Source organism: Drosophila arizonae, chromosome 3 (genome assembly GCF_054131065.1).
Source record: "Drosophila arizonae isolate 15081-1271.41 chromosome 3, UAZ_ARI_1.0, whole genome shotgun sequence".
NCBI classification, from domain to species: Eukaryota; Metazoa; Arthropoda; class Insecta; order Diptera; family Drosophilidae; genus Drosophila; species Drosophila arizonae.
Window position 1 is genome coordinate 15,921,157 of NC_142923.1, and position 23,647 is coordinate 15,944,803.

The following is a 23,647-nucleotide window of genomic DNA, read 5'->3' on the forward strand; positions in this document are numbered from 1 at the left end:
GCAACAATTGCGCACTCCAAATTTGCGAAGAATCCTAATTATTTGGCAATTACTATATAATTAGAATAAATTACCCAAATTGTTATTTTATGATAAATGTCTCATTTCTGCATTATTTTTATGGCCGAATAAATTTCTTTTAAATAATTCATTTTCGAATTCTTGGCGAGCTCTTCAAATAATACTTGCTGCCTCTTCTGTACACATTTAGATATTTTTAAATTAGAATCAAATTAAATATCTTGACAACTGTTGATATGTGAACCAAATGGAAGAGCGGGAAGCGTGAAGCATAAAATTTCATTCATAAAGCTGCGAATGTGTATATACATTTGTATGTGTGTGTGTGTGTTAATGTTGTCGCTTTCAGCTAGTTAACAGAGCTCTGTTAAGTCCTACGCTGTTAAGCGACTAGCATCAGGAAACGTCTGAGTCAGAGACTGCGACTGAGGCTGAGGCTGCGGCTGCGGCTGAGCTCTGGCTTGGCGCAATTCAAATCTGTGCGTTCAGTTGCAGTTGGCGCTTCGTTCGATGCGGATCGCAGCAGTCGCGAGTTTCAGTGAATTATCTCTTGAAGTTATCTGAATCCGGATTGAAGATGTCAACCATTTGACTATGAGTAAACTAAATAGCAATGGGAATAAGAACAATAATGGCCATTCTTGATCCTTGGAGGAGTCACGCTCTGGCAGGATGCTACATCGCCAAGAGGGCGTTCTTTTGGTTCTGCTGGGACGGCACATTGCAGGGCAAGCAAGGGGGTCAGTTCGGGAGGAGATGGTGGATATTGTCTCAGAAATTCTCTTTGTGGTCCGTGCTTAATTTATTTAATAGCTCTGTCCGCCCACATTCATTTCTACTTTAATATTGTTCTTTTAGCGAGATAATCAAGATTCTTGTTAAATGAACAAAAAATTTGTTTCAATTTGTGTGTTGTTGTTTGCATGTGTGCGTGCGTGTGAATGTATTGGTTTGAACGGTGGCACGTGACCAAATATATTAAACTGTTGACATGGCATTAAAATAAATCATGAACAAGAATTTTGGATTATAACATCTCTGGATTCTCTGCGGTCTGGGTTGCCCTGGGAATGTTTGGACCGTCGATAAATTCTTGAAATTGAAATATTGATGTCTTAGTTGATTAATTCACTTCTTCTTCTCTAAATTTATATAAAAAAAATTCAAGTATATGTTTGATTAACAAATAGAGTTTAGAATAAAAAATGTTGTTGTAAAAAAAAAAAAAAAAAAAAAAAATTAATAAATAAATAAATAAAATAAAAAAGTAAAGAAAAAGAAAAAATAAAAAAAATTTAATTCGAAATTATGTTCTTTTATTTATTATATTTAAAATATTCATGAATTAAAATGATCATGAATTTATATTATTTCAAATAAATATTTCAATATTTAGCTTTCTGTTTTTAAGTAAAGTTCAACATATTTTCCATTTACTTGTATATTTATTGAATTTTTTTTTGCAATCTATCGTATTGCCCATAAGATATAATTCTATGGGAAATGTGTATTAAAAAAAGAAATGTTTTAATGTATTAAGTATATATATGTATATGTTGTTAAATATATATATATATATAGAAATATATAGGAACACTAAAATCTTATAAGTTTCTGTGGTTATCCATTGTCGCCTTGGTGAAAATTTAAAAATTTTCCTTTGATGATTTCATCGTTTAGACAGTAAACAAGCTGAAAATCTATGCAGTTGCTATAAAGAATTTTTCTATGTTCCAAGTCTAAACCAAATGTTGACTTAAAATTTTATTCATAAATCTAGTTTTAAAATGGCAATATAAAAAAAAAATATAATAAAATAAAATAAAAAAATAAATAAATAAAATTTAAAAAAGTAATCATCTAAAATAATTTATATAAACATGATTTAAAAAATATTTTTAAATTTGTATTTTAACTTCCTATTTAACTATATTAAGTGTATTATTTATTAAATATTTTTGAACAATTTTGTTCATTAAATTTAAATGAGGCTCTCTCAAAAATGTTGCTGTAGCTGAAATTGAAAAATTATTTATAGTTTTTGTATTACTTGGTAAAACGATTTGACGCTTGGACTGTGTGAAATGTTGTGAAATATTCAAAAGGTACGCAAACGCTTCTGGATTATACAATTTATTTTTGTTAATTAACCGCAAATTTAGCCACCAACTGTCAGCGGCCAAATTAGAAACTTTCGACATATGTACATGTACCGAGAGTGTGGCTATATTTATACGATATATTTCAACACAAATATTCAAAAACAATCGAGCAAAGTATCTGCCAGGTACACACAGACTGTGTGCGTGAGTGTGTGTGAGTGTGTGTATAAGTGCACTCATTGCCATGTTACATACATAGACACACACACGGACACACACACGTAGCCCCAACTACATACAAGTGCTTTCCAAAGTGCTTCACGTTTTGTCATAAATAATAAAAAAATCAAATTGCCTTTGGCTATTGCCAAAAATGCCGCACAGAAACCAAACCAATTCGTCAGAAGGTTATATAGAGCATATACACACCCACCCACTCACACACTCACACACACTAAGGCCGCCTGCAACACCGCATGCTTCCCGCTCGACCTGTCCACTGGGCTTGGTGCACGTCCAACAATTCTGATGTCCATTTGCCAGAGCTGAAATGCCTGTTTGTTTATTTTAACGCAAAAATCTAAAACCACATCAACATTTTTTTGCGTTGTTGTAGTTGTTGTTGTTTTCTGTTCTTTTTTTCCCTCTTCTGAAAACAATTTACGCGCCCGAAGGAGAGGTAACTATGGCGGCAGAGCGCGGAGCAGCGCCATCAACATCGGCATCGTCATCGACATCTGGCCCACTGCTCATGATCATTTGGACAAAAATTGCTATAAAGTACTAAAAATACAATTACCGTGAGAAATCTGCGCTGATTTTGTGACTGATTGTGAGGACGTTATAGCCGATTTTTAGTGACTGCGACTGGGGCGACTGGGGGCGATCTTAGGGGCGATCTCTGCGCCGCCTTTTCGGCTCGACATTGTAGAATTTTATACGAGATCATAAAATGCTGCAAAATGTAAGATGAGTATATTTGCATTGAACCATAACTGTATTGAGATTATGTTATTAGGTTTAGGAATCGATGGATCTAACTATGAGATAAGATATTCTATAAATTGTCAAAGATATGTAGAGTAGTAGAGATGACAGATTATAATTATTACAAAGAAGATTATTGTTAATTCTTCAGTAAGGGATTAACTGTTTGTTTTTATTATTACAGATACTTCAGTAAATAATTCATATTAGACTTTTTTTGAAAAGAGGAGTAAGGTACGTCATTTTTGGATTAGTTAAAGCTATGATTCCTTTAGATAAATCCTGTTCATCTTCCTGCTGCGCTTGGGTTACTGGGAAAGAACCCTTCACAGGGAAACATTGCTGCACCAGAGGTCAGATCTTAGATAGGCATAAATAAAAGCAAAAAATAATAAAAAAGAAATAAAATAAAAAATAAATTTTAAAAATAGTAGTCGATTTTGATAGAGTTTGCTCTGAAAATGAAATTTATATAAGGAGTAGATGCTAGCCGTCTGAATAATATGATATGGCGACAAAAATTTGAAGGCCTTGCGATGCCTTGAGATTCAGGAAGAACTCGAGGCTGACCCAAAAGTCAATTGACCAGCCTGGCATAATAATTGTATAAAAGCTCGATCTATTACTAATGCGATTCAGTAAAGCCCCTAATACACTTTGAGCGAGTATTGGGCAATCGAATATGCTCGCAATTGCAGCAGATTTACTTGTTTTTCCTTCGTTTTCGCTGCATTTTGTTTGATTTTTCCGGCAATTGCTGATCGTGGTTGAGTTGTAGATGACGTCGCCATCCGTGGTGGCAGTGGGCGACCTCAGTCTGACCGATCGCGAGATGGAGAGATCGAGCGATCAACCTGGTCGTGCATCACTTTGATCTGGTCGTATGTCTGGCCAGCCTCCGCCAGCACATTCCAATAGCTCTATGCATGTGGCGAACGCTTTTGGCTATATTTTTCGGTCAGCATCAATAAAGCGTTGCGGCCAAGCGCCTAACAAACAACAATAACCTCCCCCTCCAACTTGAAGGATGGCCAAATGGCTGAGGTGTGAGCGAGTGTAAGAGTGTATGTGAGTGTGTGTGTGAGTGTATGTGTGTGAGTGCGGGTGGGGTTGAATTGTGCGCTCTGCTGTGCGCTCAGCGTGCTGCGTGCTGATGACGTAGTCACTTAGCAGAAAAACTTTTCTTTTTTTTTTTGTTTATAAATAATGATCTTGGCCAGACGAACGGATTAGTGCACGTTCGCGGTCCAACGCAGCAGCAACTCGTTGATGTACAAAGTCAGTTGGCCAAATACCACTCGCATTCGGTATACCCCACATTCATAGTCGCATCGCTCATCCAAACGGAACAGACAGCAGAAACCGGCAGCGGAATAATATTAAAATGGTACGAATCGCCGACGGCCATCGGCTATTATATCATATAATGAAAATATTTTGCGAACTTTGTGTGCGATATTAGGAGGACGATGAGAAAATGGACATTATGCGCAAGGCATTCCAGATGTTTGACACCCAGAAGACGGGCTTCATCGAAACGCTGCGACTGAAGACCATCCTGAATAGCATGGGCCAGATGTTCGAGGAGAGCGAACTGCAGGATCTGGTCGATGAGAACGATCCGGAGGATACGGGCAAGGTGAACTTCGACGGCTTCTGCAACATTGCGGCCCATTTCCTCGAGGAGGAGGACGCCGAGGCCATACAGAAGGAGCTGAAAGAGGCATTTCGCTTGTACGATCGCGAGGGTAACGGTTACATAACCACATCCACACTCAAAGAGATTCTAGCCGCCCTCGACGACAAGCTATCATCCAGCGATCTCGATGGCATCATTGCCGAAATTGATACCGACGGCTCGGGAACTGTTGATTTTGATGGTAATTCGGATAATGGAACTTAACTCTGATTAGCTTATAACTACATCGATCGATTCTACTTGCAGAGTTCATGGAAATGATGACGGGCGACTAGACCTTCCATTGCATTCTGCCCCATTCAAGAGAAAGACAACGAAATGTCAAGTTTAAAAGCTGCTTTCTTCTTCGTCTATTTTGCTGAGAATAGCTTTTTATTATTTGTAAATAAATTAACTAAAGATTTTAGTTATTCTGGCTTATGAGTGCGTCGTACAGTGGAATTAAAACAAATATTCTTGAAATTTTCTATGAAGTTTATCTTAAAATTATCACAGAGTTAAATCACAGGAAGAGTCTCGGATAATTATTGACAAATTTAGATATGATACGGGCTCCAATCCCAAGTAAACCAGAATGGATTTTTAGATTTTGGGTTAGCTCAGAAATGTTCAGCGTGACGTGAATATAAACGAATTTGGAATATTAAAATAAATTTTTTTTCGATGTATTATTATTATCTAGTTTGGAAATAGCATAAGGCATGGCATAATTAAAAAAAAAAAAAAATAATAATTATATTTAAGAATATATTAATAGAAATTTCTTGGTAAGTGCCAAAGTATTTAGACTATGTTTTTCAAATTATACATATTTTATACTAAATATACTCAGATCCATTATATTTTTCGTCTAGTGATGGGTATAAAACAAGGTATCCTTCAAAATATACAATTTAATTTTTATTATATTATTTAAAGTTTCAAACAAAAAAAAAAAAAAAAAAAAAAAAAAAAAAAAAAAAACAATATAATATAATAATAATAATAAATATAATTTAAAAATATGAATATGACAAATCGCTTTAAAATTTGGGTTATTATTTTTGCTTAAGTGAAATTTATCAAAAAACAAAAGAAAGAAAGAAAAATAAATGTTTAGAGAATGCTGAATTTCCGCGCTTACTTAATACTATTAAAGCATTTTCTTTTCATTGGAATTTTTAGGTTTATATGTTTAGTATTAATTTTGCTTTGATATCTGCAAATTCTACACATTTAGAGGTGATTCAACACTCTTTAGAACTTAATCTGTTCACGATATTATAATTAGAATACTTTTGTCAATTTTGACTAATACCAGTCTTATATACATATCTATGTATAAGAAGTTATAACTGTAGTAAATAATAAGAATCTATGAATAGAAATATACGTACTCAAGAATTTAACAGTAATTCTCATAGAATTATCTTGTTTTAGCCGAATTTTTAAATACAAAATCGATGTTAAGTAGCACTTAAGCCAAATGAACAAATTTCAGTCATTCGCAGCAGATATGAAACAAAAATAATATATTTTACAAATACTTGGCGAGCTCTTCAAATAGTATTTGCCGCCTGTGCCGCCACATTAAGATATTTTTAAATTAGAATCAAATTAAATGTCTTGACAACTGTTGATATGCGAACCACATGGACAGGGGGGAGCGTCAGGCAATGGGTGGCAAGGGTAAGCGGCGTAAAATTTCATTCATAAAGTTTGTTTACGCCAACAGATGTGAGTGGCTATGTGTGTGTGTGTGTGTGTGTGTGTGCATGGGGTTGCTTTTGGCTAGCTAACAGAGCTCTGTTAAGTCCTGCGCTGTTAAGCGGCGAGCATCAGGAAACGGCTGAGGCTGAGGCTGCGGCTGCGGCTGCGACTGAGCTCTGGCTTGGCGCAGTTCAAATCTGTGCGTTCAGTTGCAGTTGGCGCTTCGTTCGATGCGGATCGCAGCAGACGCGAGTTCCAGTGAATTATCTCTTGAAGTTATCAAATCTAAATCCGAATTGAAGATGTCCACATCTCAGGCTGTTGATGAGGACTCCAGCAATATGTCAACCATTTGCACATTGGACACGAATGTGCCAAAGCTCGGGAATGGCAGTGGCAGTGGCAGTCGCAGTGGCATGAATAATAACAATAGTGCTCGGTCTAGCCGCAGCTCCACGGGCACAGATTCCACATGCCTGGAGGAGCAACGCTTTGGCTGGCTACGATTCCGTCCGCAGTGGCTGCAGTGCTTCTGCACCGCCAAGTGGGCGCTCTTCTGGCTCTGCTGGGGCGGCGCATTGCAGGGTAAGTAATGGAGTGAATGAGGGGATTGTGGGGAGGCGGGCGACATTTGGCACACAAATTCTCATTGTGGTCCGCGCTTAATTCATTTAATAGCTCCGTCTCGCTGATCCGCCCACATGTTTTTCGGTTGGCCGCTGCTTTTTAGCATGTGAATAAATGATAATCTTCGTGTCTCAACACCTACTGTGAAACACCTCGTAAAATACTTGTGACTAACTATTCACAACAAATGAAATATAAAATTAAATATTTATATCAAAATCAAATGCAAATATTTTTGCTTTAAATAATTATTTTTGTGCATAAATAAGTCTCATATTAAAAACTTGTTCGCTCTGCAAGGCATTCAAATGATATGGCAATACAAGCTTATCAGATATCAGATAATTTTTTTTATCTTATCGTGTTTAATTAAAGTGGGCCATAGTGTTAAGTAAATAAAATGCTAATTTACTAAAAGTTGAAGCTGATAAAATTAATAATGCAATTTGCTGCATTTATATAAATTGTACTTGAAAACTTGAGGTATTTGAAAACCTTTTCATTGGTTGTACAGGTGATGGAGATAGATTTTAAATACAGTATATGTAGTATAACTGTATTTGTTGTATTATTAATGAAATATAAACTGAGAACTAATAATTAGCTATTCTTTTACAAACTAAATAAATAGCTAATTATTAAAAAATTGTATTATTTAACTTGTACATTTTTTTTATATAATTTTCCATAGAAAAAATATTTTAAATGTATATATATTTAAAATAAATGTATTTTATATTTTAAAAATATTTTATAAATAAATATAAATTTTAACTTATTATAAATGTTTTTTAAATTTATTGAGTATTTACAGGTATAAATATATATTTTTATATTTTTATTTAATATTTTAAGTATATATATTTATATATTTTATTGAAATACATTTAATATGTAAAATACACTTACATAAAAAAAATTATATATTTAAAGTATAAAATATTACTATTTTTAATATTTAAATTTTATTTATTAAGTACCTATTTTTCTTCGTGGCCTAAAAACAAAATTATTATAATATATAATATATATTATATTTGTATAATTTGTATTAATAGCACAGAAAATTTTTACAATTGCTATTTAATCGATTTTTAATCAGCAAATTTAATTTTATATATTTTAGCTGTTATTTCCATAAAAATAAAAGGTATAAACGTAATTAGCTTTAAAATAGAAGGTGGCATATTTATATTTAGCTACTTCAAGAAGCTGCCTATTATTTGATTAATTCAACATATGAAAGCAATTTAAAAAACATTTATTATTACCCATTAAATTTCAATTTAAACTATTTATTCAAATAATTATAGCAATTAATTAATATGATTGCCCAAGTTGCTTAAAACTATCCCGATAATTGGGTGTCAGACTAGCAGCTCCGCTCAAGCCAAATAATCCGCATGGCAGAAGCCTGCATTTAGCACTCGTTGATAAACTGAAAGTGTGACGCGAGCCTGGAGGCTGGGCCAAGTGGAACGCTTCATTAGCATCGCTGAGCATTGCACGGGCAATTTTCCGGCTTTGGGTGGAGTTTTGGACTCAGCCAGCCGAAGGCTGTGTGCAACAGATAAGCGCCTTGGCGAGGCGTGGCGTGGCGTGGCGAGGCGAGAGCAGTTTGCTGAATGGGAAACGAGTTAATAATTAATATCAGCCCCCAAAGCATTCAACAGACAATTTTTTCCTCATCTAGCCTGAGGATGCATTAACCTCAAAAAAAAAAGAAGAGAGAAAGAAACTGTCGACTGTGAATAGTTTGAAAGGATGCGCCTAACCGGGAAGCGGGGCAGCTTTGGCTGGAGCTCTGGTTGCGCGTTGTCATAGGCGTAAATCGGGGCAATGCAAATCGTCGAGCTGTGGTAGCCAGGGCGACGCCACGGCAGAGTCATATTCATGTGGTTAATTAAAATTCAGCAATTGCGAAAGGCTGCACGGATTAGGCACTGTTCCAGGGATTAGCTCGGCCATTTGGGCTGCCCCCAGTGACAAGGGGTCGGTGTATTTATGTCTTGGTAGTGCCATAAACAAACCCAGAACAGATTATATGCATGGATTCCCACAGTTTTGGCATCTGTTGCACATTGCGCTACGTGAGCGCATTTCCGACTTGGATTGGGCCTCGTTTCCGCTCTCTCTCTCTCCCTCTCTCGCACTCTTCGGACTGGTGTCAAAGTGATGACAAGGCTGAACGCCCAGACTCCAAGTGTTTGCCAGGTCGCGTGCAGCGATAAATCTCCCTGCTGCCAGCCCTTCGCTCTCTCTCTCTCTCTCTCTCTTCCTCCTCCTCCTTCCATGTTGTTTTCGTTTTTTGTTCGTGTTTGTCCAGTACAGTGCAGCTCGGTTATGAATGGCGGCACGTGACCAAAAATATTAATCAGTTGACATGGCATTAACATAAATCATCCGCTACAATTTGGGATTACAGCCATTGCTCGCTTCCTCTACGGCTTCTCCCCATTTTCCACTTGCTCTCGTTGAGCAGCCGATTTTAACGGTTTATTGTTTTAATTACAAAGAGTGTCTTCACTGTGTGCTTAGGGCGCATCCAATATATCTAACTATACCAAATTAGATGGCCATAGAAATATGTGTTTGCTGAGAGATTTAACCTTAGTTTCCAAGCGTGAACTCTCAATAAATATAAAAATTCCAATAAATATAAAAATTTTAAAGTTTACCAAGTATTTATATAATATATTACTTAAAAAAAATACATCACTATAAATAAAATCTTTATCCAGACTTTAAAAAAATTAAAAAAAAATATATGATTTTTTTAAATTAAATTAAATGCATTAAATAAAAATTAAATTCCTTTTTTTTTTTAAGTCTGATTTATTTATAAATTACTTGCAGCTCTGATGCAAAATGAACTCCATTTACGTTCAATTAAAAATATATATACATTGAAGTCCTTTCCAGCAGTTTTTGCTAATTAAAGGTTTTCACATCCTGCGACTTGCAGTTCATAAACAAATCGGTTGTTTGTCACGTATGCAACAAAGTCGACACAATGGACACTTCACTTGACTTCGCCTCCAATCGCTGCCCAGCTCCGATTGGAGTGGGTGGGCACATAAGGAAATTGATCCGTATTACTGCACTTTTCAGGGGTAAATGACTTATGGGTGCTTGAGACATTTAAGTCTCCCCACGAAGCATTTTGTGCCCTCTCTGCAGGGGGGCGACGCAGCGCAGCGCAGCTCATCTGTCGTCCGTGTGTCCAGCGTAAAAGGACATTTTTCAAGCAGCTCGATTATTGGAAAATAAATTGAATTTGTTGGCAACACAATGAGCCCAAACACCTTACAAAAATATCTATTCTCTATACTTATATATATACATATATACATATACCTATATATTTATGTGTAAAATCAATTTGTCGAACAGATATTTAATTTACAACTCTGCCCAGCATCCCCCCTGCTCCTGCTGCTGCTCCTTCTACTTTATTCCTGTTCATATTGTATTTCAATCTGTTGATGGTGCCAGCAATTCGAGTCATAAAATCATCTTAGCTGGTCTTATTTTTTATGACACCCGCCTTGAGGGATGATGTGGGTAATAGTCCGGAATAGTGCATGGGGAGTTCTTATAGCGGGTGCGGGGGTTGACTTCCGACTCGAGCTAGGTTCAACACGGCGGGCACCAAATACAATTTCGCATTAGTTACAGTTCGCAACGGGTCACTGTGTACGAATAATTTTATTTATTTATATGTATTTGTTTTATGTTCTTGGCAGGAATTTAGAGAGATGAATATTGTGCGTTCTTATAATAAAATAATGCAACTACATTAACATAAATTACTTAAAGACCATAATATATAATGTGTACAAATCGAAAGTTTTCATATGCATATTTATATATACTAATATTCGAATTCAAGTTTTTCCTGTAAGTGCTTTGTCCAAGTTTTTCTTCTCTTTCCTCTAAGTGCTTCCTCTAAGAATTTCGTCCAAGTTTTTCTTCTGGCGTTTCCTTTAAGAATTTCATTTTAGTTTTTTCCAGTATTTCCTCCAAGTCTTTATTGCTTAGCTGAACGATCACGCTTCACTACGCTTTACTGCACTGCACGATTGACCCCCACTGGGCCTGGACGACTGAAGAAATGCTGCAGCAGCAGCCCTTTATATAGGGCGACTTTCACTCAATGCTCAAGTCGCTCTCAGCTATTGAGCTCGGCGCCAGGTAGAGATCGTTGCAGGAGAGCTTTAAGTGAACAATGGGAGCACTCTCTGCTGCTGCTAGCATTCGAGCTTCGTTTTACTCAAGTATAAATACGAAGTGACTATTGCTGCATACATATAGACAACTTAAATGATCCTCTGTAGTTAGGCAGACAGAGGGAGAGAGCAAGATGGAGAGACAGACTGTGACATAGACAGACAGAGAGGGAGAGAGACATACACACAAGGTTAAATGTTGATATGCTAAATTACCTATGTGTGCTCATTAATATTTATAATTATGAGATGGTATAGACAGCAGTTTCTTCTCTTCTACAGTTCTCTTAAAGAATAGGATTTCTGCAGAGTCTGCCTCAATTTCTGACTGTTCCATTCCATATTTAATTTGAATTGTTTTAGTATCAATAAATAAGCTAGATCACACTCAAATAGGCTAGATCTAGCCTGAAATAGTCTAAACTGTCAACACTGTCACAACAGTCTCGACATTATTAAATATAAACATAATTAATAATAAATATAATTATTAATATTCGCATATTAAATCTCTCCAATCGCCTTCGTTTCAGGTCTGATTGTGAATGGTTTCGTGAACGTGAACATCTCGACCATCGAGCGACGATTTGGCCTGCGTTCGCGCCAGACTGGTCTGGTGGCCAGTGGCTATGATCTGGCGTCGTTCGTGTGTCTGGTGCCCGTGACGTACTACGGCGGGCGGAAGGGCGCGTCGAAGCCGTGCTTCATTGCCATTGGGCTGCTGCTGATGGGACTCGGTTCGTTGATCTTCTCGCTGCCGCACTTTCTGGTCGGCAGCTATCGGGCGACCATAGCCGAGGCGAATCTGTGCGAACGGGATGGCCAGGCGAATCAGACGATGGTGGGCAAAGGTTTGTGGTGGGGGCTGGACAAATAGCACTAAATGCGATGCCTCTTGCAGCGGGGATGCGGCGCGGGCTTGGAGGAGGAGGCAGCTGAGTTGGAGCTGGGCGAGAGTTTGACTTGGACGGTTTGGCTGTTCTTTGCGGCGCAACTTTTGCATGGAGCCGGCGCCTCGCCGCTCTTTACGCTGGGCGTAACCTATCTGGATGAGAATGTATCCACAAAGATGTCATCTGTTTACTTGGGTAAGTTTAACTGTCGCATTGATAAGACATTTCTGGGCAAACTTTGAGACGGCTACTCCTGCTGCTCCTGCTGCTCCTGCTGCTGCTGCGAAGTCTGTCTGCTCAAATAAGTAAAATGCTAGCTCCTTGCGGGCATATCAAAGGATCTATTAGTTCCACACACACACACACTCATACACACACACATGCATATTTATTTTTATTTGCTATATTGCCAAACGATGCCAGCTACAAAGGGAAGTGAATATGCTATTTACTATTTGCACCCCAGGCCCAGGAATACTCCCTCGATCCAATGCTTGCACAACTGCGTCTGCTTTCCGCCTCCTCCCCCTCGCCTATTGACCCAATTTTAAAGCTGAGTCAGGCGCAATTTGGCGGGGCCAGGACCTGATGTCAGCCAAGGGCCCAGGACACGCGCTAAGCTTGAAGACAGCCGGCGAAATTTATTGCCTCTTAGTTAAGTTTATCGTGGCTCCCATCCGACAGCATTCGGAATTATCAAAGCCCGTCCAGCTACGACGAGTCGTCGTCGTCTGCGCCTTTTGAAACAATTGAAATTCGTTTTTCGGGGGATTTTCCCAATACTTTCTTCTTTTTCGCATTTTCATTTATTTATTTGTTGCTCCGCCTGCAGCAGCAGCAGGAGCAGCATTCGAAAAGGATAAACACTTTCAGCCAAGTTATTAAATTCGCAGTTGCCTTTGCCCGTGCCCTGCCCCCTTCCCTTCGCCCCCTGGCCCACATCGTGACACTTGTGTCTTCTCTGCCTTTTGGCCATTGTCATGCAAATTAAGATGCAGCCAAATGATAGGACATGCATCGACTTATTGCCAAAACATTCAGCCAGCCAGACAGCCAGCCCTCCTGTTCATCCTCCCGCCAGCCAGGAGGCAGCCTTCTATGGCGCAACGCCTGACAAAATAATTGATGCCAAACCCAAACAAATAGAGACAAAACTAAGAAAATATTTCATTTACTTTACAAAATTCTAAGCGACCCATACAAATTTCCTTTTTTCAAATTAATTAGTTTAACATTTTTTACTGTATTATTTAAATTAATTAAAAAAAACATTAATTTTATTTTTTTAAATTTGCTATACTTTGCTATTTTTTATTTTTATTTAATTTATTTTGTTATTTTTAAGTTGTCATTCATTCATTATGTCTGTATTTGCATTTTATAAATTTTTTTGTTAAATCTTTTTATTTATTATTTATTTTAATATATTTGGTTGCACATATATTTATTTTTATTCCTTTATTTAATTACTTATTAATTTTTTTAAATTAATTAATTTAAGTCTCATATTAAAAATTTTTTTACTGTTATTTGCTCAATAATTATCTAGGCAAAATTGGTATATTTATCAAATTTCAAATATTTTTTATTTATTATTTTATTCAATTACGTATATTTTTTAAATTCAATTTTTTGTTGCACATATATTTATTTTTATTCTTTTATTTAATTACTTATTCATTTTTTATTAATTAATTTCAATAAATATTTAAGTCTCATGTTAAAAGCTCATATATTAATTTTTAAAAATTATTATTTTTACTATTATTTGTTCAAAAATTATTTAGGGAAAATTGGTATATTTATAAAATTTAAAATATTTTATATTTATTATTTGTTCAAGTCTTTGTGCTCCTTAGGCAGGTGCTAATGTCCCCTAAGAGTTTCTTTAGGGCATCCAATTATCGGCTCTATGCTGCAGTAAAGCTCTCAATTCGGAACATATTAATCGTATATTTAATTAAAAACAAAAATAAAATAATGATGCTGTGTCGCCACTTGATGATGAGCTCTTGATATTCGCAGGTATTTACTACACGATGGCCATAATTGGTCCGGCAATTGGCTACGTTCTGGGCGGCCAGTTGCTGCTCATTTATACGGATTTCGTTACCGTGGATGCAGCTGAGTAAGTAGATATATATTGTATGTATATATGGCTTTGATAGTGCTTAAGTAACTGATAAATCCGCGATGATTGTTATTAATCGCGCGGCACACTTGAAGCCTGAAGAGGGCAACGGCAAATGCCAGCGAATGGCTTTAATGGCGGCTCCTGTGGGGCAGTCAGTGTGGTTCAGTGGCTGATTTGTTGCCCGGGCAACGGCAACGGCAGCCGCATCAGTACATGCCACAAACACAAAGCACGCCGTACCGTTAACATCTCCGGAGACTAATAAAACAACATTTCGTGCTGACAACGAGGCAAATAAGGTGCGAATGCGAATGCGAATCCAAGGGCGCGGGGGAGGGGGAATGGGAGCTGGGCGTGGGTGTTGGGTATGAGGCGGTTGTTTGATTTACCAAGCACTGGAGTCGTGGCGTTGCATTGCTCGGATAAGCCGCACGGCTTATTGTCAAGGTGATGCCATAAGTCATACGGAACTTGGAACTTGGATCTGGAAGCTGGGCGCTTGGTGTTTGCTGTTTGCTGTTTGCTGTTTGCTATTTGGGGTTCGGTATTTGGTGTAGGTGAATCTCGTTTGCCACTTTTACGCTCGGCGAGCTACTAAATTATTGGGTAGGTATAAAAAAATGCAGTCAATGTGACTTGGAAGGTCGTGCAGGACTCAGAGATACCTTGTGCATAGTAAGATGCTGCAGCATTCTTGTTTTGGTTTCAATAGTAGAATTTAGAATTTTTAGAGGCATAGTCTACCTTAATATGTATGTGTATTATCAATGTGTATGTATGTGTATATCGATAGATTGTGCTTGTATGCATAATCAGAAGTCTGAAGCGTAGAAGAGCTAGAGTCAGAGTGCAGCCTCTGTCATTAGCACTGACTCGATCTTAGCCATTAGCTCTGCCTTTAGCTCTCGCTCTGCTGCTGCCTTCAGCTCTGGCTTGAGCTCTGTTATTAGCTCTGCCTTCAGCTCTGCCTTCAGCTTTGCCATCAGCTCTGCCTCTAGCTTTACTTTCAGCTCTGCCTTGAGCTCTGCCATCAGCTCTGCCTTCAGCTCTGACATCAGATCTGCCTTCAGGTCTGCCATCAGCTCTGCTTTCAGCTCTGGCTTGTGTTCTGCCATTAGCTCTGCCTTAAGCTCTGCCTCTAGCTCTGCCTTTAGCTTTGCCTCTATCTTTGCTTTCAGTCATTCTCTGCCATTAGATCTGCCTTAAGCTCTGCTTTCAGCTCTGCCATCAGCTCTGCCTCTAGCTCTGCTTTCAGCACTGTCTCTGCTTCTCCCGCTCTGCCTCTATCTCTGCGTTCACTCATTCTCTGCCATTAGATCTTCCTTAAGCTCTGCCTTCAGCTCTGCCATCAGCTCTGCCTCTAGCTCTGCCATCAGCTCTGCCTCTAGCTCTGCCTTTAGCTTTGCCTCTATCTTTGCTTTCAGTCATTCTCTGCCATTAGATCTGCCTTAAGCTCTTCTTTCAGCTCTGTCATCAGCTCTGCCTTGAGCTCTGCCATTAGATCTGCCTTAAGCTCTGCTTTCAGCTCTGCCTTCAACTCTGCCATCAGCTCTGCCTCTAGCTCTGCTTTCAGCACTGTCTCTGCTCCTTCCGCTCTGCCACTAGCTCTGCTTTCAGCTCTCGCTTCTGTTCAGCCATTAGCTCTGCCTCAAGCTCTGTCTCTTTCTTTGCCTTTACATCTGCTTTCTAGATCCAGAGCCTCTGCATCTATCTGTCACATACATCCATCTGCAAGCAATATACCCCATTCTTTTACATTTTCACAAGTTACAGGGTATACAAAAAATGCTTGTTTATGTTTGCGACAACAATTTTTTGGCTTATAAATATAAATGTAAATGTAAATATAAATTATGGACAATTTATGTGAGGAATAATTCTATACATATGCAGTATATAATACTTATATATGGGGTAAGAACATAATGAACTGTGGGTAATAAAATGTTTTGCATTAAAGCGAATGAAACTTGCAAGAATTCTTAAAAAAAAAAAAAAACTACTAATAATAATTTCTTTTTTTATTTATTTTAATAATTTGCATATTCACTTTGTATTTCTATAGCTTGAGCCTGACGAGCGATAGCAAGGTGTGGATCGGTGCCTGGTGGATTGGCTTTGTGTTTGCGGCCGTGGTCTGTGTGCTCATCGCCATACCGATCTTTGGCTATCCGAAGTCTCTGCCTGGCGCTGAGAAGCTGCAGCTGGCCAAGGTCTCGGAGGCGCACACAAAGAAAACGGCCCAGGTCAAGGCGGCTGGGGCGGAGGTGGGGCAAGTGGCGGGGAGGGCGGAGACGGAGCCACGCCGACGCCTTGGCGAGCTGCCACACGCAGTGCTGACGCTGTTCAGGAATCCCACGTTCTTCTTCCTCAACTTGGCGGGCGCCACTGAGGGTCTGGTCATAGCGGGCTTTGCCGCGTTTCTGCCTAAGCAAATCGAGAATCAATTTGGTATTTCGCCCGTGATCTCGGCCCTGGTGATGGGGCTCATCACAGTGCCCGCTGGCGGGGGCGGCACCTTCCTGGGCGGCTACCTGGTGAAGAAGCTGAACCTGGCCTGTGGTGGCATCATCAAGATGTGCTTGTTGGCTACGCTGGTGGCCACCATGTTCACCAGCTGCTTCCTGGTCACCTGCCCCAATGCGGCATTTGCGGGCGTCACTGCGGCATACGACGACAAGCAGATGGGGCTGCCCCTGACCCTGGAGTCGAGCTGCAATGCCAACTGCGGCTGCAGTCGCAGCAATTATGATCCCATCTGTGGGGCCAATGGCGTCATGTACTACAGTCCCTGCTTCGCGGGCTGCGGCCAGGAGGAGCAGCAGGAGACCTTGAAGAGCTACAGCAACTGCAGCTGCATCGACCAAAGAGCCGAGGCAACCAATGTCATGTGCGAGTCCAGCTGCAAGAGTTTGCCCTACTTTGTGGCGCTCTGCTTTGTGCTGATGCTCTTCACCTTCCTGGCCACGATGCCGGCACTCTCCGCCACGCTGAGGTGGGTTGAGTGATTGTTTGATCAGTTGGAAATATATATCATCCATTTCTTTATCTCTCGCAGATGCGTGCAGGATGAGCAGCGTTCGTTTGCCTTGGGTCTGCAATGGATCAAGGTTCGCTTGATGGGCACCATTCCAGCTCCGCTAATCTTTGGCGCACTCATTGACGAATCCTGCGTGCTCTGGCACGAGTCCTGTGATGCTCAAGCAGGCGGCGCTTGTCTGGTCTACGATAATTTCTACATAAGTCGGTTAGTAGGGATATTATATATATACATATAGATTATATAGATTATCATCTTTTCATCTGCCTCTCTTCCAGTTACATGTGGCTCCTCGCTTTGGTGGGCAAACTCTGCTCCGTTTTGTTCTTCTTAGGCGCCTGGTGGTTCTACAAGCCTCCTAGCGAGCCTTCAAATGCCAAAAAGGAAAACCAATCAGAAATTTAGTCATAAGAAAACAGATAATCGCTAGTAAGCTAAGTAATCCACTGCCATTTTCCAACTTCACTTTTTAATAATTCATCGAAAATCAGAAATAATACAAAATTAATATCCTCTCAGCTCTAAAAATTGTACTGGTCTCATTAACATTTATAAGCGCTATTAATGTCTATTTTAATCAACAGCATGAAATAAGTATTACATAAGGAAATCATGTATTTTAATATTAAAAATGTATTATAATAGAGTTTTCATAATATTCAAATTCAAATTCTTTAACATATTCCGCCCTACTTAACATTAACAGCAGTTAGGTCAGCTGTGAAAGCATTTTGCGTCACATGAAGTTGGCTGCTCATGGTTAACATCGCTGTTAAAAGCCTGCCATCTGGTCGTGTTATGCTGGGCACATCGTCCGGCAACACTGGTCGCATTGTTATTTAATTTGTTGTTGGATTTCATACGGTACGGTTGTGTTTCGCGCTGTTTTTACTATTCATAAATATGCCAACTTGACGCGTTTACTGTTTTTTTAAAACAACAAAAAGAACACGCGTTACATTAAATGTATGAATAAATTTTATAAATTATAAAATTCAATAATAATTATAGAAATTGGATTGATTTTGCGTGTGCACTTTCGTGCGTTTGTGTGTGTAGGTGAATGTGCATTTGCTAAAAAAAAAAAAAAAAAACAAACAAAAATCATGTGTAATTAAAAGGTCAATCACCCAATAACAGCAACAAAACAATAACAACTATTAATTATAATGAAAAGCCAATGTAACAATTATAATTAATAATTATATTTAAGCAGCGAGCAAAAGCAAAGAAAGTGGTAAACTGCACGAATAACGGAATCCAGTTTAGTTAAAAATCCCTACGCACACGCACACACATACAGTGATGCAACTGCAAGCCAATCAAAGTATTTACATATGAGCGTGTGTGTGCAGATGTGTGAAACCATTGAGAAAGCAACCATAAAAGAGAGGTGCAAAATAATAACAAATGCAATGAGTGCAAGTGTTTTGGATAATGCACAATAAACACAGCAAAATCAGCTGAAAAGCCAATAGAAACACAAATATGAATATTGAATATGAAATTATATATCAATGCCAGGTGATTTTGTACTTTTAATCCACTTACCACTACAAGCTTGCAATTTGTGAGTGTGTGCTACTACATCACATACACGCACACATATATATATATACTTAGAGACATGTCTCGTCTTTTCTTTCTCTTATTGGCTTCTTCGGTCTTGTCTGTCCCGAAGCCCAGTCGCTGCCCAGTCATATGTTGTCCCCCTTACACCTTCTCGCTCCCCCCTGCACAGCTTCAAGTTTTATACCAAGACTTGTTTTGCCTGTACGTATTTAGGTTTGTATGTTTGTTTGTGCAAGAGCAAATGTGTCGATGTGTGTGTGTGTGTGTATGCTTGCAGGCGCACTTGTTACAGATTCGATTCGAGTTTTCTCGCAGCTCTCCCACAACGCAAAGGTTTTCTTTGTTGTCGCTGGCATTTGCCTGGTTTTATTATATATATTCTTCTTCTTCTTCAAACCGCTGTTGGTCTAGGGTGTCAAATTGGAGCCATTTGCTCATCTGTATTTGATAATCGATTTAGTGCTGCTACTTTAATTTTTCTTTTCAAAACCAGAAAAAAAACTGAAGTGTTAAATTAATGAGGCAAATTAATTTAACACTTCAGTTTTTTTTCTGGTTTTCTTGCAGCTATTGACCACATTTTCTAATTAAATTTCCAAAACACGTTTGGAATGGTTTTAAAAAACTGTTTTCAAATATACGACTCTATTGTTTGTATATAAAATATTATATGTATTATGAAATCATCTGCTTTGGATTTATAGCTGTTGTTAATTGAAAATTTCTATTTGATTTAACAAATCGTATAAATGGTGGAAGCTGTGGAGGCGACACTATAAAATTATATGGAGCCTTTAGGCCCTAAATAAAACAGTTCTTTTTTTTGGCAATTAAAGCAATTTTTTTTTTTTTCTATTTTCTATTTTTAATTTTATTTTTAGATTTTTAGTGTACGTTATTATTGAGTTTTTATAAATATCGAAATTGCTGAATATTTTAAAATGAATATTTCGATCGAAATTGAAAAGAATTCTCAATTGCTTGCCAATTGTTTAAATGTACTAGCATATACTATGAGATATCGTTTGGTTCTATATTCCTTATAGCTTCACCACATTTGTTTTTGCATACAAATTTCTAAGTTTAGTTCACGCCAACTAATTTAGCCTTGGCCGCAAAACAATTTTACATAATTATAAGCTGCTGAAATGCAAAATATTTTATTGACATATGAGCAGTCTAATACATAACCCCACAAATTTTTATATGCATAAAAATACATACCTTCAAGTGCTAAAAATGCCTCATAATAGCGAACAATTCGCATCATTTAGCTCATTTTAATGGACATTTATGAGAGTCTTGTGAAAAATGTTTTTTTTTTTTTTTTTTTTTTTTTTTAGCTTAGGGACCCAAAAAGAGTTAGTAGATGCTAGCTTTTAGGTATGTTTAATTATAGCTATAAAAATAATATATAATAAAATATTAAACGCGTGTTAATTATTTTATTTGTCCTTTTTCTGGAGGTTCATCATTCTGTAGATATGTATAGTTTTTTGATATATATTTTAAAATGTTTGTCATAAAGTAGTTTGTAAATTTAAATATTCATTAGGAATTAGGCAAATACCTTTTATATATTGCCTAATCCAAAAATAATTCCTTTTTTGTAAAACGGGGTCTCCACTTTCACTATTGACTTAAATGAGAGATAGCCACCACGAATAAGTCCCAAATATTATATTTCTTTTGATTTTTTTGTCACCTTTGGAATTCCATTTTGAGATTGTACAAATTCCTATATGGGTCGAGTTTTTTGTATACCCAAACGGTTTGGGCTTTGCAAAATTCGATTTTCACTTTTTACAAATTAAAAAAAAATAAAATAAAATAAAAGTTCAGGAAACTGAGACTGATTTAGATCAGATGTATTTCTGTATCATTTTAGATTATCTAAATATATACATTTTTTATATGATATAATAAAATCCTTAATTTCTAATCTTATACCTCATTCAGTTCGTATATCTTTTCTATTTCTTATCTCTTATCATATAGCGTTATACACGCTTATCTTGCATATAGTACATAAAAAAAGACAGATCGTAAAGCCCAACTTAAAATCATATTATATTGCGGAAACTTTTTAAAGTAGTTCAAATCGTTTTATGGCCAGTTAATACTTGTTTTAGATTCGCCTCACCATTTTAGCCACATTCATTTGACTTTTAAGTGGTATGATTCAATACACAGACAAGCATATGAACATATATTTACATATACATATATATTTTTTCCACTTTCGTTCCGCAACGAGTTCTTGAGTTTGGTCATGGCAAAAGTTATAGCGGGTTACTTGTTTGTTTTTCTGTTTTTCTGTTGTTTTTTATTTTCTGCCGTTTTGTTGAGCTAAGCCAGTTGACCAAGTCGTTCGACAAACTGCAATCAGATCAGGCGACAAAGAGAAAACTGGTTTTTTGACACTCAGCAAGTTGGTGCTACGAACAGAGAGACTTGTGCCCTAAGCAGTGGGCTGAATCATCAGTTAACATATGCTGGATTTATAAATGTACACGACTATTAGATAAATTAATGAAATTAATGTCATGCGAAAGCGTGAGCAGAGTTTTTAATATATTTATAAGCGAATTTGTTTACACATATTTTGATTGTTGCATATTTACCAAACGAATTTCATTTCTAGTGCATTCAGCTTAAATAATAATTCTGTTGAATAATTGAAAGAGCTTCAAGAGAAAATGAAATAATTATTTTTTGTTTATGGATAATTTGTATGGCTTAATAAAATGTTTATACATTGCTTCAAGTAAAAGCATTTACAGTTATCTTTATTTGATTGAATTTAACAGAGCTTGTCAGCTGATAAAGTAGGGTAAAACTTTTAAATAAATATATATGTCCATATTCTACTATTCATATTAATAATTGAAAGTGTCTGTTATATTTGAAGGGTTTTTACTCACATCAAGCACATGGACTACATAATACATATAAAGACTACTTATGATTTCATATGCTAAGCTCTATCAAACAGTCTAGCTTAATGTAAACATGCATACATAATACCTACATACACATATACATGTAGATATGTCTGTGTATGTGTGTTTATATTGAATTGCGGCCCAATATTCAAGCAGCTGTTCGCATTTTCATGCGGTTGGCTGCCTTTAAGTTGCCCCTACCTCCCTCTGTCTCGCCCTGACTCTGGCATACACACACAGTCTTGAAAATATGTACTACTCTTTTGCTCTTTTGCTGCTTTGCTTTTGCTGCTCCAGTTCTCCACGTGTGTTTGGCTAAGCTTGCAATTAGCCATTGTGGCGGCAACGGCAATGGCGACGGGAGACCTGTTGGGTTCGCTAGCCAAATAAATAAGCAAAGTAAAAACGAAAAAATCAACAACAACAAAAAATGAAGAAGAAGAAGTACTTTGCACGTAACAGAAATGCAAAAATCAACATAATCAACACATTTCGTAGATCTAACGGTGTTTGTGTATCTCATTGGTACCATTAAGAAAACTCAAACCGGTTCCGTTTCGTTTGGTCGGTTCATTCGCTCATTTGCTCACTCGTTCCGTCGTTCCGTCGCTCGTTCGCTCGACTTGCTCATTGAACCGAGTCTCTCTCACCCAAAGAGCGTGTGTTTGTGCGCGCGAATCGCATTTGGCATGATCTAAACAATTCTTTTGATATATGTATAAAAGAGTAGAATAATATATATAGCCTTTGAAGAAATGCAATAAATTAAAATCAACATTTCTTTTCAGAAAAATAAAAATAAACAAATCTAAATTTGTTGTATGCCAAAATAGCAAACATTTTTTGTTTACAAATTATAAAAAAGAAATTAAAAGAAATAACAAAATTAAAACAAAGAAATTCATCTGAAATTCAGCTGCCAACGATCACAGAGATCAGGGATATTCAACTACACATATATATTGCCTAAAAGCATAGGTAAAATATGGCATAAAAGGTGAGTGACAATGCACAATTCTTTTTTTTTTTTTTTTTTTTTTGTTACATGAGTTACACGAATATAGCTAACTTCTAGAAGTTTCTAGATAGAGATCTCTAAAGGGTTGATAGACCAAAAGATTTACTTTGAAAATGTATGTGCAGAAATTGATATATCTAATAATAATATAAAAATATCTTTTAAATAACAATATTTTTTTTAAGGGCTTTATTTATGATCAAATATTCGCAAAAAAAAAACGTTTATTCTTTTGATACAGTTTTGGACACCATATGGGAGTTTAGTTTCAGCCTTTGCTTTAAAACTAAATTTCAGTTAACTGAAGCTAAGCTTGAGCATGATTTTCTTTATGTTTCGACACTCTCTTCATAATTTTAATTTCCGGACTCAAACCAGCTTATGGACCTCAGTGTCACCTGCAGCTGAAACCTTGTTTACTTACCTAAAAAAAAAAAAAAAAATCACTTGTGCTACTTTGAACTATGTCATTTCTGTCCTATGCCCATGAAAGTTTTCGGTTAGCTTGTTAGTTATTTGTTTACTTTATTTTATTTTTGTTTCACCTTTAATGTCAACGGCGAATTTCGCAAGCTGCGTAAACTTTCAAGTGGAGGCATTTGGAAAATATTTGATGTCATTAGCATTTGAATAGCTCATTTTGGGGGTATTACGTGATTTCTGTTCGATTCGAAAATCAAACTACATCATA

At 37.2% G+C, this 23,647-nt stretch overlaps 3 protein-coding genes across 10 annotated transcripts in view; all 3 read left to right on the forward strand.

The window, feature by feature from the left end:
* Window positions 1-4,329: 4,329 nt before the first annotated feature.
* Window positions 4,330-5,271, forward strand: TpnC25D (Troponin C at 25D). The gene is made up of 3 exons (XM_018003314.2): window positions 4,330-4,497; window positions 4,573-4,990; window positions 5,056-5,271. The coding sequence occupies exons 1-3, from the start codon at window positions 4,495-4,497 to the stop codon at window positions 5,082-5,084; spliced, it is 450 nt and encodes a 149-aa protein (XP_017858803.1). The 5' UTR covers window positions 4,330-4,494; the 3' UTR covers window positions 5,085-5,271.
* A 1,392-nt stretch (window positions 5,272-6,663) lies between these two features.
* Window positions 6,664-18,387, forward strand: Oatp26F (Organic anion transporting polypeptide 26F). The gene is made up of 7 exons (XM_018003303.2): window positions 6,664-7,083; window positions 11,888-12,195; window positions 12,256-12,442; window positions 14,273-14,375; window positions 16,447-17,376; window positions 17,440-17,628; window positions 17,700-18,387. Exons 1-7 carry the CDS (start codon window positions 6,729-6,731, stop codon window positions 17,824-17,826), a joined length of 2,199 nt encoding a protein of 732 aa, XP_017858792.1. The 5' UTR covers window positions 6,664-6,728; the 3' UTR covers window positions 17,827-18,387.
* Oatp30B (Organic anion transporting polypeptide 30B) overlaps window positions 18,223-23,647 on the forward strand; it is a 29,719-nt gene continuing 24,294 nt past the window's right edge. The window contains exons 1-2 of one of the 8 annotated variants that reach the window (XM_089466314.1): window positions 18,223-18,285; window positions 22,727-22,935. The gene's annotated coding sequence lies outside the window, so the exon portion shown is untranslated. Of the gene's footprint in view, window positions 18,946-22,726; window positions 22,936-23,647 lie in introns of all 8 variants that reach the window. The other 7 variants (XM_089466309.1, XM_018003301.2, XM_089466311.1 and 4 more) reach the window with 7 other exon arrangements.

Excerpts from the sequence above, each read along its gene's own strand:
- TpnC25D (XM_018003314.2), top strand. Across the intron at positions 4,991-5,055 it reads GGGAACTGTTGATTTTGATG|AGTTCATGGAAATGATGACG; the intron begins GTAATTCGGATA and ends TTCTACTTGCAG.
- Oatp26F (XM_018003303.2), top strand. The coding sequence starts at position 6,729 with ATGCGGATCGCAGCAGACGCGAGTTCCAGTGAATTATCTCTTGAAGTT. Across the intron at positions 12,443-14,272 it reads GATGTCATCTGTTTACTTGG|GTATTTACTACACGATGGCC; the intron begins GTAAGTTTAACT and ends TGATATTCGCAG. Across the intron at positions 14,376-16,446 it reads GTTACCGTGGATGCAGCTGA|CTTGAGCCTGACGAGCGATA; the intron begins GTAAGTAGATAT and ends GTATTTCTATAG.